Here is a 13,615-nt window from a genome sequence, read left to right as displayed (position 1 = left end):
CAGGCACTGATTGCCATCTCATCAAAGTGGCCCTTACTCACGTGTGAACCTAGCCAGTGAGCTTGAGTGGGCTTTTTAACCACAGAGGCATCATAACTGAGCCCAATCCAATTCTTATCTGTCAACCACAGGTGCACACTGCCAGCAGGGATAGCTGCATAGCAATTAAGAGTGAGAATCCGGCCTGGGTTTCCCGTAACTAACCCATGAGCCCTGAGGCTGATTGTAGCACTCCTAACACTGCCTGAGCTGAGGTTAGTTAAACTCAACACAGACTGGGAGGGGATTGACCCTTGGACCTTCCTGATCTGCATGGCTCAGCTACTCAGTAGATAAACTCACTTGACTCATCAGGGGAGCTGCTAAAGAATTGAATGGCAGATTATACTGTCCTAACTCCTTTTTCTATTCCCTGCCTCAGGGGAACTGATGACATTCGCCACTTTGGATCGTGAGAGTCATGCTGTGTATAATATGGTTGCAAAAGCATCTGATGGGAGCGGCCTATTTTGTGAGGCAGATGTCAGCATTGTATTACAGGACGTGAATGATAACCCTCCCAAATTCTCCGCATCTCAGTATGCAGTATCTGTCTTTGATAACACCACTATTAAGACCCCTGTGGCGGTTGTCCATGCCAGGGATCCTGATGCTGGTAGGTATTTTTGCTAACAGTCATAGTATGTTGTGGGTTTTTTTCTTGTAGATCTGGGCAGTACATCTGATGCTTCTGTTGTATTGGTGTTGAATTAAAGGGCCCCAGATCTCCCCTCACTACAAGTCACTCTTTGAAGAAAGTGACTGAATTGTGAAAGAAAGTGACTGATCTTGGTGGGTTTTGGTTTTGTAAGTCAGCACGATATTCAGCTGTAGAGTATTTGAAGGTAGTGTTTAGCTACGCTGGGCACAGAGATTGTATTCAGCTGGAGAAAGCAAAGTACCGTAGATGCTGGAAGTCTGAAACGGCACAGAAAGTGCTGGAAACACTCAGCAGATCGGTCAGCACCTGCGGAAAGAACAGACAAGCCGATGTTTCAGGTGTGCTCCATTCTTGAAAACAGAAAAATAAGAGATGGGTAGGCATATTAATAACATACACACACAATATAGACAGAGAGAGGAATCTGAGATGATCTGTTATATCGTTCCACTCACGATTCCTCAGTTATACTTTAGATGTAATTTCCCCCTCCCATTTTGCTGATTGCATTAATATGCCTGTCCACCTCTTATTTTTCTGTTTTCAAGAAGGGAATGCACCTGAAACGTTAATCTTCTCTCCACTGACTGACCTGCTGTGTGTTTCCATCATTTTTTTTTGTTATTGTTTTACATTCAGCTGAGTTACCATAATCGCATTTAGGCTGCACTGAATCCCAAGCTTGTATTCAGCTATGCCAAACCCCTGATTTCACATTCAGCCATGCTGGATTCCAGGTTGATTGTGCAGAATCTAAACTTGTGTTTAGCCGAGGTTCATTCCAAGCATATGTTCCATTGCACTGGATACCAAGCTCAATTTGCCACCACTAGTGCTCTTCAATGTCTACTTGGCCTCTGGGGTTACTGGAGTGTGTTAAGATGTTATTTCCCAGAAAGATCTTACTGCAATATTTAGAATGGATGTTCTACCAGATCTGATATTTTGCAGGATTTGCAGGGAAGATTCCATGGGATAGAAAGGTGTGAGTGAATGATTGATTGTGCAGGGTAAGGGTTCATTATCCCTTTCCCCAAAGGAAAAGGATAAAAAGGATTTAATGTTCTTTCATCGCGGTATGCAGATGTATGGGTGGCTTTTCCCCTGAGATGGGTGTGTATATATGGGGAGGGGTTTGCTCTCCTCTGGAGTATGTTGATATATGTGAGGTTCAATACCTAAATGGAGACATGTGATGGATTTGCTGAATGGGATGAAGGTGTGAGAGTGATTCAAGTCTTTCGATGAGCTCCCTGCCCCTGCAGTATGAAGTTGCATAGAAGTAGTTTGCTTTCTGGGGTTTTACAGTTTAGAATGGAGTGCACAACACAGGAGGGATTCCCTAGCTCTCCAATATCCTGCCTGGCTTAAACTTTGTGACTGGATAGCCGTGCTTGTTCTTTTCTAACTTTGTTTTCTCCATCAACAGGTCTCAATTCGGAGGTCACATATTCCTTAGTGGACTCGGCAAATGAGCATTTCTCTATCGACGAGCTCTCTGGCGTCATATATCTGGCAAAGTCTTTACACAAGGAGCAGCAGAAAGCTTTTAACCTAATGGTTCAGGCCACGGACCACGGTCTTCCACAGAGACTCTCTTCATTTGTCACCGTGGTAGTCTCAGTCATAGGCATTGAAGAGTTCATCCCCGTCTTCATACAAAGGGAGTATGTCGCCACCATCCCAGAGGATGTGAGCAATGGGCTGCAGATACTGAGTGTGTCAGCACTGACACGGGATGCCGCTAATAATGCACAGATCCTTTACACCATCATGAATGGCAATGAGCATGGCAAGTTTCGCATCGATTCCAAAACAGGTAAAAATGACATGTTTCAAAATCTATTTGATGATCGTCATAATGTAGCCAACAGTGTTGTGAATTATATTATTACTTCACAATTGAACCTATTATTCTGTTATGAAAGCAACTGTTTAAATGATACAGGGTTTGCTGGGAATATATCAGGTGGTTGCTGTTGGTTTGCTATTTGTCCCTGTTAATGTCCAAGGTACACCAAAAAATGAAGGGCTCACGGATATGTGGTTATGCACTAGACGAGAGAGATTGCCTATCTCATGGGGAATTGGGTATATAGAAAGAGTTTGCACTGTTATAATGTAGGCAGGTACACAGGAGAGCATTGTGTCACACAAGTGAATGGGCTGGTATATGGGCATAAAGTGGTTATCACTGTACCACAGGGATACTTAAACATACTGAAGCAGTTCACTGCTTCATGAGGAATATCTCAGTTTAGTTCACATTCAGTATCAGAACCCAGTGCCAACACTAGACAGAAACTTGTTTTCCTAGCACTTATCACCATTTCCATTTGAGCCAGAACATACTTTGAAGCCAGGAGCTGGAGTGGCATTCAAACTAGCCCTAATAGCACTTGTATCAACCATAAGTGGTCTTCTTGCCTTATTGAGATGCAGCGTGTCCAACACACAATTAAAAAATACACGCAAGTCCTTGTTGCATCAGTGATGGCTGATTTTAAAAATGGCCAATGGGTAACCCTTATAGATAGTAAAATTGGATGATAAAACTGTCATGGGCTGGCTGGGGTAGAATACCGTCATCCAAAACTTAAGAAGGGCTTGTGCACGTATTCTATGCTAACACTTCAGTGAAGTAAAGAGAGATTGCTGCATCGTCAGAGGTGCTTTCTTTCAGATGAGGTGTTAAACTGATACCCTGTCTGCCTGTTCAGGTATTAAAGTTAATCCAGTAGCACTATTTGAAGAAAAGCATTGTGTTGTCCTGGAGATATTCTTCCTTCACACGGTCTCCAAAAGTAGATTAGCTGGTCATTTATTTCATTGCTATTTGTGAGATTTTACCATGTGTAAAATGGTTGCCATGTTCACTTACATAGTTTAATGTCTGCACTTCAATATAATTCATTGTATCTGAAGTGTTTTCGGAAGGCCTGAGAGATAAGAACATAAGAACATAAGAAATTGGAGCAGGAGTAGGCCAATCGGCCCCTCGAGCCTGCTCCGCCATTCAATAAGATCATGGCTGATCTGATCCCAACCACAAATCTAAAGAACACAAGAAGTCGGAGCAGGACCCGGCCACATAGCCCCTGGGCCCTCTCCGCCACCCACAGGGCATTGACCGATCCGAACTCAGCTTCATGTCCAATTTCCTGCCCGCTCCCCATAACCCCTAATTCCCTTTACTTCTAGGAAACTGTCTATTTCTGTTTTAAATTTATCTAATGATGTAGCTTCCACAGCTTCCTGGGGCAGCAAATTCCACAGATGTGAAATGGTTCTCTATGTGCAAATTCTTTCTTTGTTTATCATGGATGGACAGAGGAGAATAGGCTTGAAACAGATTTTAGTTTTTCAATAAAGAAATCCATTGAAGTTAATCCATTTGTAAAAGCCATGTTCAATCCTGTATGTAGGAGCCATGTATGTGAATGGGAGCCTAGACTATGAATCCTGCCAGGAGTATTATCTGTCAGTTGAAGGCAACAGGAAAGGGACACCATTATTCAGTGACAGTACGACGGTGATCATCAATGTCACAGACATTAACGATAACCCACCCAAGTTCAGCCACAATGTGCACAGTGCTGAAATCAGCGAGGATGCTCCACTAGGGGAATTGGTTCTTAAAGTAAGTAAAAAAAAACATTTTAATTTTACATTATGATCCAAATAGAAATCAGAATGGGAAGTGAAAAAGGAACTGCTGTTGGAAATATCAGTGATAAGCTATAGCTATACAATTCATCCTGGTGATAAATCAGCTAGACACCACCTCCTCGCCAGCTGCCTCAAGCTTAAAACAGTGTGGAAATGTAAGATCTGACTAGGAACCCATAAAACTATGTTCTGTGTCTATTCACTGCACAGAGGTTAAGTGTCAATCTATTGTACTGGTGGTGACACTTGCAAAATCTGTTAAAGTTACCTCTCTACTCTGGAATGAAAATAATCTCTCTGGCCCTCGTCGGAAATAATAACATTACAATTGAATGTTGAGTTGGCCTGAGTTAGAATTAGAATCTCAAACAGAATCTGCTGTTAAGACTATAGATTTGAATGCTCTGCATTATCATTTATTAGTTCAATAATACGAGGCAGGATGTCTCCCTGATCGTGTTCTCTCTCTCGTGTTTCCTTTAGGTGACAGCTGCCGACAGAGATGGGCCCCAGAACAACCTGATCCATTATTCAATAATGAACGGAGATCCTAACCAGCATTTTACTATAAACTCAAAGAATGGGGAAATTTTGGTATCGCAACACCTTGACAGGGAAGAGGTAAATAGAAAGTCTGTGACAGAAGGACTGGAAGGTACAGTCGATAAACTGTTGTCCTTTCCAGGAGGTCAGATGGCACTGTCCTGTCAGGGATGATTGAGTGACATACTGAGTGAGATCATTGTCCTTGTGGGGCACTGGGTAGCAGAGTGGATAAGAAAACTCATCTTCTACCTCTGGAACCTGGATTCAAATAATAACCAGACAGAAATGATTGAGGCCCCTTTTTGGGCAACTGCGTCAGTAACAGTGGAATGAAGTTCCTGGATTTCAGGTCTCTAAGATCATGTTTAATGAGCAGCCTGCATAATCAATCATTTGTGGTGTGGTAACTATTTCTTCATTTGAAAGGTTCACAGTGATTCAACAAAATCACAGCTGAGTGCCATTTCCAGAATTCCGCAGTTCATGAGCAACCTTCATCGTGAAAATTGCTACAAATTACTGTTGCCAAAAATTGGGGTCTGTTATAAGCTGCCTGAGAATATGATGTGGATCAAAAGTATCTTCAGAATAGGCTGATTTGGCAGACAGCCCCATGCACCAGGACATTTTGCTCAAGTCCTTGTTGAAGGCACCCTGAATTTGTTAATTTCATGGGAAACGATTGTGGTCTTAAGGTTGTAGCTTCTGCAGTCATTATAGCAGCAGATGTTTGCACACTTTCGGAAGAAATATATATATAGGTTCTTCATAAGGAGAGTTTACTAATGTTTAATTCAAAGGACTCTTATGCTGGGGTTTTATTACTGGCAGGCCTCTGCCACATGCTTCATATGTGAGCCTAGGAAGTGAGGGCTGACAGGCTATTTGACTGCTGGGAATATCAAGGACTAGCTCAGTTTGCTTCTGGCCCACTGTCTGTTCATGAGCACTTTCCAACAGTAGTCAACAGATAGGGATCAGGAGTGGGAACCCTGGGTAATTTTTCTCCCCCCTCCCTAGCCCAGGGTCACTGAGGCCAATTCTAGCGCCTGCCCCCTCCCCAACTGTCATCTCAGCTCACTCAGAACAGACTAAAATAAAACTTAGGACCTTTCTATATCTAGATGATACATTACCACACCGCAGAGTGCATTCACCCAGTGAAACTCAAAGGATTCTTTTTGTATAACAGTATCTAGAAGGTTACGCTAATAGGGTTAGATGAAGAGGGGTGGGAGGAGGCTCATGTGGAGCATATACACCTGCATGGACCTGTTGGGCCCAATGGCCTGTTTCAGTGCTGTACATTCTATGTAATTCTATATATTTGCTGTAACATGTGCAGAATGGTAGTAAAGCAATATAAGTATTTTAAAGTTACCTTTTTATATTTGTAGTAAGTCCCGTGACACACACTGTGTCTCTTCTCCAGGTACCCAGTTACTCCTTAGTAGTCCGGGCTATGGACAATGGTGTGCCTCCACTATTCAGTGACACTGCTGTAAGCCTCCAGGTTTTAGATGTGAACGACAATCCGCCTATGTTCTTTCAGTTCAACTACAGCGTGGTTATTCAGGTAGGTGTGAATGGATCAGAGCAGTAATCTTGCAGAAGGTTGTACATAAGTGTTTTATTGCAAACAGAATACTAATAACAATAACAACTTGCATTTATATAGCACCTTTAACATAGTAAAACATTCCAAGGTGCTTCACAGGAGCGTAATCGGACTAAATTTGACACCGAGCCGCAGAAGGAGATATTAGGGCAGGTGACCAAAAGTTTGATCAAAGAGGTAGGTTTTAAGGAGTGTCTTAAAGAAGGAGAGAGAATTAGAGAGGTTGAAAGATTTAGGGAGAGAATTCCAGAGCTTAGGGCCTGGGCAGCTGAAGGTACGACTGCCAATGGTGAAGCGTTGAAAATCGGGGATGCGCAAGAGGCCGGAATTGGAGGAATGCAGAGTTCTTGGAGGATTATAGGGCTGGAAGAGGTTACAAAGATGGGGAGGGGCGAGGCCATGGAAGGATTTGGAAACGATGTGAATTTTAAAATTGGCATTGCAGGACCGGGAGCCAATATAGGTCAGTGAGCACAGGGGTAATATTGTAGAATACAACCATGAAGAATTGTGTTATGTGACCCAGCAAATGTTAGGTACAATTTAGCTTTCCACAGACATTTTAAAGATGGGCTAGCATAGGAAGTTGAGTTTTCTTGCTGTCACACAGATTGTCATGGAGCTAAGGTGATCAGTTCAGGTAGTGATAAAGACATATTTTACCATTATTGATCTTCACCTAAAGGATGTCAACCAGGTTGAATTCAAGTCCTCTTGGGCAGAGCCTAACATCTCTTCTCATGGACAGCAGCAAAAGGTCAGAGGTAAATTTTGCTCCAAGCTGTCACAGACATTTTGGATTTTTCAACACTGATTTTCAGTTTGAACTTCTCACACAGAGGGTCTGCCGATAGGGATCTGGGCACCAAATTTAACAGCTGTAGATTCACAGCTGATGTGTACAGGAAAGAAAATAGAATTGAAGTATCATTCTTTTAATGGAAGTTAAATAGGGAAGCAAGATCAAAAGGGAAGGGAATTGGTAAGATGGATGTGGCGAATTATTTGCACTCAACCAGGAAGAGAACTCAGAAACACAATTGTAAGCTGAGGAGAGCTCACAATGAACCAGGTACTACGATCAGACTTTCTCAATGGGAGCACAGGTCAGAGAATCAGATGCAGAGGCCAGCACACCCAATTGATTGCGTTCCTAATTTTCTGGTGAATTGAGAGTGGGCCAAATTGGGCCACATTTGTTACAAACACTCCATCTGTTCCCTTTAAATGAGTGATAATGTGATCACTAGTAAAACAACAGTGGATTAATAATCCACACAGTCAGTACCTCGCTGTGCAAAGTTTTAGGGACTAAAAGCAGCTTTTCCCTTCTCAGGAGAATGAGCCAATCGGCTCGAGTGTCTTGCAACTGTTGGTAATAGACCGGGACTCTGCCTCCAATGGGCCACCATTCCTTTTCACGATTGCAGCCGGCAACGAGGGGAACAACTTTCAAATCGACCAACAGGGACTGCTGAAAACACAGACTCGCCTTCATCAGAAAGTGAGGGATCAATACATTCTGCAGGTTCAGGTACATTTTCTAAAACATCTTGCGCTCCTCATAATCCACTCCCACAGCACTGACTGTTTAGTAAAAAGGAACTATAGGTGCATGAGGTTTGGTGCCAATTCATCATATCAGCATTTAAGAATGGTGGGTTTGTATGATTTACCCTCATGGTCTGACGCTGCTGGTGATGAATAAACATAGGTCAACATCAATACATCTCTATTTCTGGCAGTACTAATCACCTACACCATCAGATCCTCCAAGGTACATTTGAAGATTATCCCTGCTGCAGTGAGCAGCATACCTCCTACCTGTTCAGGCAAATCCTAAACTGGCACTGTTACAACACTAGCAAACAATGTCACTATTGATGTGCCTTCCTACTTAACAACTACCCTAATTCTTTGCATATAGAATGATCTCATTAGAGCGCACAATTTCCCATACACTGAAGATATGAACTTCTCCAGACATCTTGTTTCAGTAGCAAGTATAAGAAGACTTTGGTTGATACTTCTAATAATCCATATAACTAAACTTCTACAGGCTGAGGCACTGTGAATGGGAGAGGATAAAAGGTGTGATATTAGATACTTCTGCTCGTTTAGCACATGAACATCTCAAAGACTCGGGCACTGTCTCGTATTGGCACACATCCAGAACTGTTATCCAGTATGTTTTCTCACTAAATCCTGTCTGAAATAACTTCAACAAAGAAAAGGTAGCGAGAAGTGACACAGTGAGATTTTTATTTTGCTTTCTTCAGGTCACAGACAGCGGTTGGCCATCTTTGTCATCTTCATCTTTTATAAACATTCGAGTGATCAAGGAAAGTCGGTACCCGCCATCTGTGCTTCCACTGCAAGTCTTCATTGTTACGTCCAATAGCAAGTTCCCTGGAGGATTCGTTGGAAAAATCCACGCAACGGACCTTGACCTTCACGACACTCTTACGTACAGCACAGTCCCGGGGTTTACCACGGACGGTGTGTTTTCCGTTGGCGGCGCAGATGGCAAAGTGTTGGCACAACGCGCCTTAGAAGCAGGACACTACCTGTTCAACGTCAGCGTCACCGACCGAAAATTCATCACCACGGTGGATGCAGAAGTGCACGTCACGCGTGTGACGCCGAGCACACTCGACCACGCTGTCCTGGTGGAGTTGGTGCAGGTTACGCCAGAGAAGTTCATCAGCGACCATTGGCGGAACTTTCAGAGATCCCTAGCAAATCTCCTCCAGGTTAACAAGACATGCATTGAGATCATCAGCATGCAGCCAGCGCAAGGCTCTCCAAACTTAGATGTGCTCCTGGTCGTAAAGCAATCAGAAGACTCCTTTTACAAACCCGACGTTCTGCAGCAGGAGCTCACCTCCTCTGCTGTGGGCTTGGAGAAGTGGGATGAAATTCGGATAGAGAGGGTGGTTCACCGCTGTTCCGATCACAACTGTCCCCAACAGCACTGCCAAGGAAAATTTCAATTGGACATGGGAACTGTATTAACATACACCACCGCTATTCTCAGCTTCATTGTTCCCCGGTACCGTCACTATCAGGCCTGCTCATGTAATGGTAAGATTTCATTGTACGATCATTAAATCAAAGTGTTATCTTCTTCTGGACGTGCCAGCCTTGGCTCAGTGGTAGCACTCTCGCCTCTGAGTCAGAAGGTTGTGGGTTCAGGCCCCACTCCATAGGCTTGAGCATAAAATCTAAGCTGACACTTCAGTGCAATACTGAGAGACTTCTCCCAATGTTCAGACTGATATTAATCCCTTGACCAACGTCACGGAAACAGATTACCGAGCCATTTATCTTTGCTGTTTGTGGAACCTTGTGCAAATTGGCTGCCATGCTTGCCAACATTACAATTCAAAAAGTACTTAATTGGCTGTTAAGCACCTTGGGATGTCTTGAGGTTGTGAAAGGTGTTGTATAAATGCAAGTTTGTTCATTCGTTCTTGCTTTGGATGGTGACTTGTGCTAAGGTACAGGTAGCCCTCCGTTACCGCGCTCAAGTGCGATTCTTCATGCATGAGCCCAGACGGTGAATGGCAGGAGGATATTCCACCAGGGGAGGCATCATGGTTGAGCCTGATCCTCTCCTCACCTGATAGCCATGTACACACGTACCTTGTAGCTAGGGTGATTAGTAGCAATATGGTGATTAGTAGCAAGAAATTCTATTGATTTTTCCCATCCATATCCCAGATTCTGAGGCCAATTACAGGACTTATACTCATACCAGAGCTGACTCAGCCTGCCCCAAGAACTGAATCTGGGACTTCTGAATCACTCCGTTCAATACCAGGCAGTGTATTTACCCACTGAACATCATGTGAGCCCCAAAAGGAAAAAGAAACAGCTTAAAATATAGCTAACATGATTTATACAGGCATTAAAATGAATTTAATTGTCACTCAACAAGTAAAGAGGTGCATACACAATTGTTCTTTGAAAATAGTTTTCATCAGCGATTTATACTTAATCTTATCGGCAGGTTAATGTAATGCCTTTACATACTGTGCAGTGCAATTCAATCTATCGCAGTCCCATCTGTGCTATGTAGCATATCTAAACAAGCGATGTGCACATCTCCATAATAACACCTGCATCTCACCTCTTTCCCGCGATCTGTAGAATCAACTAAGATTCTTGTCCTCATCTTCAAATTCCTCCATGGTCTTGTCTCTCCCTACCTCCGTGACCTCCTCCAGCTCTCTGTTCCTGCACACACCCTCCGGTCCTTCAACACTGGCTTATTTCTTGTTTCTTGCTCCCTCCACTCCGTCATCAGTTGCTGCTGCTTCAGCCACATTGCACCTATCTCTGGACATCCCTCCATCTACCTTGCCACCTTACTCCCTGACTTCGGAAACCTCCTTAAGACCCTCCTTTCCAACTGTGGTTTTACCCCCACCAACCCTCTTCCCCCACCCTCTCCATCCTGCCACCTTTATCAGTTCGTACACTAGTCACTATCCGCCACCCTGTAAGAGATATCTTTTTATACATAATGAACGCTATAGAAATGTAACATGTTGTTGCATAAACTGCTTGCTCGTCCTGCAAAAGTTTCTCCCAATACATTGCATAGAATTTACAGCATAGAAACAGGCCATTCGGCCCAACTGGTCTATGCCGGCGTTTATGCTCCACAAGCTTCATCCCTCCCTACTTCATTTAATCCTATAAATATGACCTTCTCTTCCTTTTTCCCTCGTGTGCTTATCTAACTTCCCCTTAAATGCATCTATGCTATTCACCTCAGCTACTCCATGTGGTAGCGATTCCACATTCTTACCACTCTTTGGGTAAAAAAGTTTCTCCTGAATTTCCTATTGGATTTATTGGCGACTATCTTATATTTATGGCCCCTAGTTTTGGTCTCCCCATATGCTCACTATGGAGGAGTTTAATAAGATTTGCCCATTTTACACTCACTCCAATACAATGTAACAAATCTAATTGGTGTTATCCAACACATAATCAACCCGAATGCTCCAACTGTTTCATGCTTACCCTGGAGAAATCTTGATGGCTCAAGGCATTTTCGCAGGCTCTCTATCTGTATCTCATGCTCACCCTGCATTGGTCTAATGAGCGATATCCAATATATAATTACAGTCTTGTGGGTTCTCTTTTTCTCATGTTCATCCTGGGGCAGTCTTGTGGTAGCCAATCATCAAAACACTTGAAAACAAAGAAACAACCTGCTCACTTTAACCAACAGAAAATGTGCCCACCCAGCACCCCTTGTGTTATCATGCTAGGAATCCAGATACTGACAGACAGGCTTAAAGCAAAAGATTTACAGGATCAACTCGAGCTTCAGTCAAAGTATGTAACTGCTTTCCAGTTCAGAGTTGTATTGTTTCAATATAGAATCATCGAATTATACAGCGCAGAAGGAGGCCATTCAGCCCATCTGTTCCCGTGGCAGCTCTTTGAAAGGGCTATCCAATTAGTCTCACTCCCCTGCTCTTTCCCCATAGCCATGCAATTTTTTCCTTTTCAAGTTTATATCCAATTCCCTTTTCGAAAGTTACTATTGAATCTGCTTTCAGGCAGTGCATTCCAGATATTAGCAACTCGCTGTGTAAAAAAAATTCTCCTCATCTCTTTCGGTTGACGAACAGTTAAGAACAGAGTTCTCATTCCATGTTTACCTGCTTATGATTTAGAATGCCTGAAACTTCACCTAAGCTAAATAAACAATCCAGGTTAGAGTTTTGCTGATGCTCTAAATAGTTTTGTTAGCTTCAATGAGCTGACGTGATCATTGGTCAGAAGCTGCACCTATCTGGAGTCATCAGGCTGTGCTATCCAATAACTATTCAGTCAAGGCACCCATGGAACATTGTTGGGCCAATAAATGAATTTACTGATGTTCAATCAGCCAGTCAAAGTCATTATCACATTAATGGATCCAATTTTGTCCAGGCAATTCACAAACCAACAATGTAATGTTCAAAGTGGTGCAGTCACATTGCAAATACCTTAATTTCAGCAGCTGCCCAGACATGGAAAGCAGTCAATAAACCCTAACATTTTTGAACATAGAATTACATAGAATGTGCAGCACAGAAACACGTCATTCGGCCCAATTGGCCCATTTAGGTGTTTATGCTCCATACGAGCCTTCTCCCTCCGTACTTCATCTACCCCTATCAGCAAAACGTTCTATTCCTTTCTCCCTCACGTGCTTATCTAGCTTCCCCTTAAATGCATCTATGCTATTCGCCTCAATTACTCCTTGTGGTAGCGAGTTCCACATTCTAACCACTCTCTGGGTAAAAAAGTTTTCAAGAACATATTCATTCAGTGCTGCAAGAAATAAGAGTAAAATAACATAAATATTAAGAAGTATTTATTAGTGCTTCTATTTGTCCTATGCTGCAGAAAGAATCATAGAATCATAGAATATTAGAGTTTTACCTCTTATTAATTAAACTGTATATTAATGGCCTGTAATTTTTGGAATAACTTACTCGTCTGTTAGCAAGTTTTAATAGAATTTTCTGTTGGCTAAAAAAATAAGCTTTAAGGAGTGTTGTTTGGGGAGTGAGTTCCAAATTAAATTCAGTCCCAAAACCTTAAGCAATTTGCATTATTCCAATAGTTTGAGTACCAGAGTCCCTGAAAGTTATTCACAGATCAGTGCTGAGTGAATAGAAACCTCCCTTTAGTCAGTCAATGCCGCTCTCCATCACTTAGTGATGAATTACAAGCTGAGAAATTCCAAATAATTTTTTCAGAATAAATGAACCCATAAAATAAACAGATTTTGATGGTTTAATCTATGATAACTAAATGTTGTCAAATAGTAAGATGTAGAAATCCAATTATTATCAAGCTTGCCTTCAGTAGAGTATATCAGTATAAATTGGCTTTTAGATTTCTTGGGTGCAAGAAAGCATCTATTACTACCTGCGCCCAGACTCCTGCCCAGACAGTGCAATATGTAGCACCATCATCGAGTACATTATAACATTATCATATTATGCATATGTAGATAATAAAGTAAATATTGGTTATAAAACCAGTGGGAACTTTTATTCTGAACAAGA

The 13,615-nt window shown here is 42.4% G+C and overlaps 1 protein-coding gene across 1 annotated transcript in view; it reads left to right on the top strand.

Annotated features, from left to right (window-relative positions):
* Positions 1-13,615, top strand: part of LOC137332335 (protocadherin Fat 1-like) — a 140,300-nt gene that overhangs the window by 113,442 nt on the left and 13,243 nt on the right. Inside the window, exons 13-19 of the mRNA XM_067996083.1 lie at positions 422-655; positions 2,130-2,519; positions 4,126-4,340; positions 4,853-4,990; positions 6,348-6,491; positions 7,870-8,067; positions 8,813-9,617. Coding sequence (XP_067852184.1) covers positions 422-655; positions 2,130-2,519; positions 4,126-4,340; positions 4,853-4,990; positions 6,348-6,491; positions 7,870-8,067; positions 8,813-9,617 — 2,124 coding nt within the window. The remainder of the gene's footprint in view (positions 1-421; positions 656-2,129; positions 2,520-4,125; positions 4,341-4,852; positions 4,991-6,347; positions 6,492-7,869; positions 8,068-8,812; positions 9,618-13,615) is intronic.

This window comes from Heptranchias perlo, chromosome 14 (genome assembly GCF_035084215.1).
Source record: "Heptranchias perlo isolate sHepPer1 chromosome 14, sHepPer1.hap1, whole genome shotgun sequence".
NCBI lineage: Eukaryota > Metazoa > Chordata > Chondrichthyes > Hexanchiformes > Hexanchidae > Heptranchias > Heptranchias perlo.
Note: the sequence above shows the minus strand (reverse complement) of the source record. Positions and strands in the feature narration are given on the sequence as shown.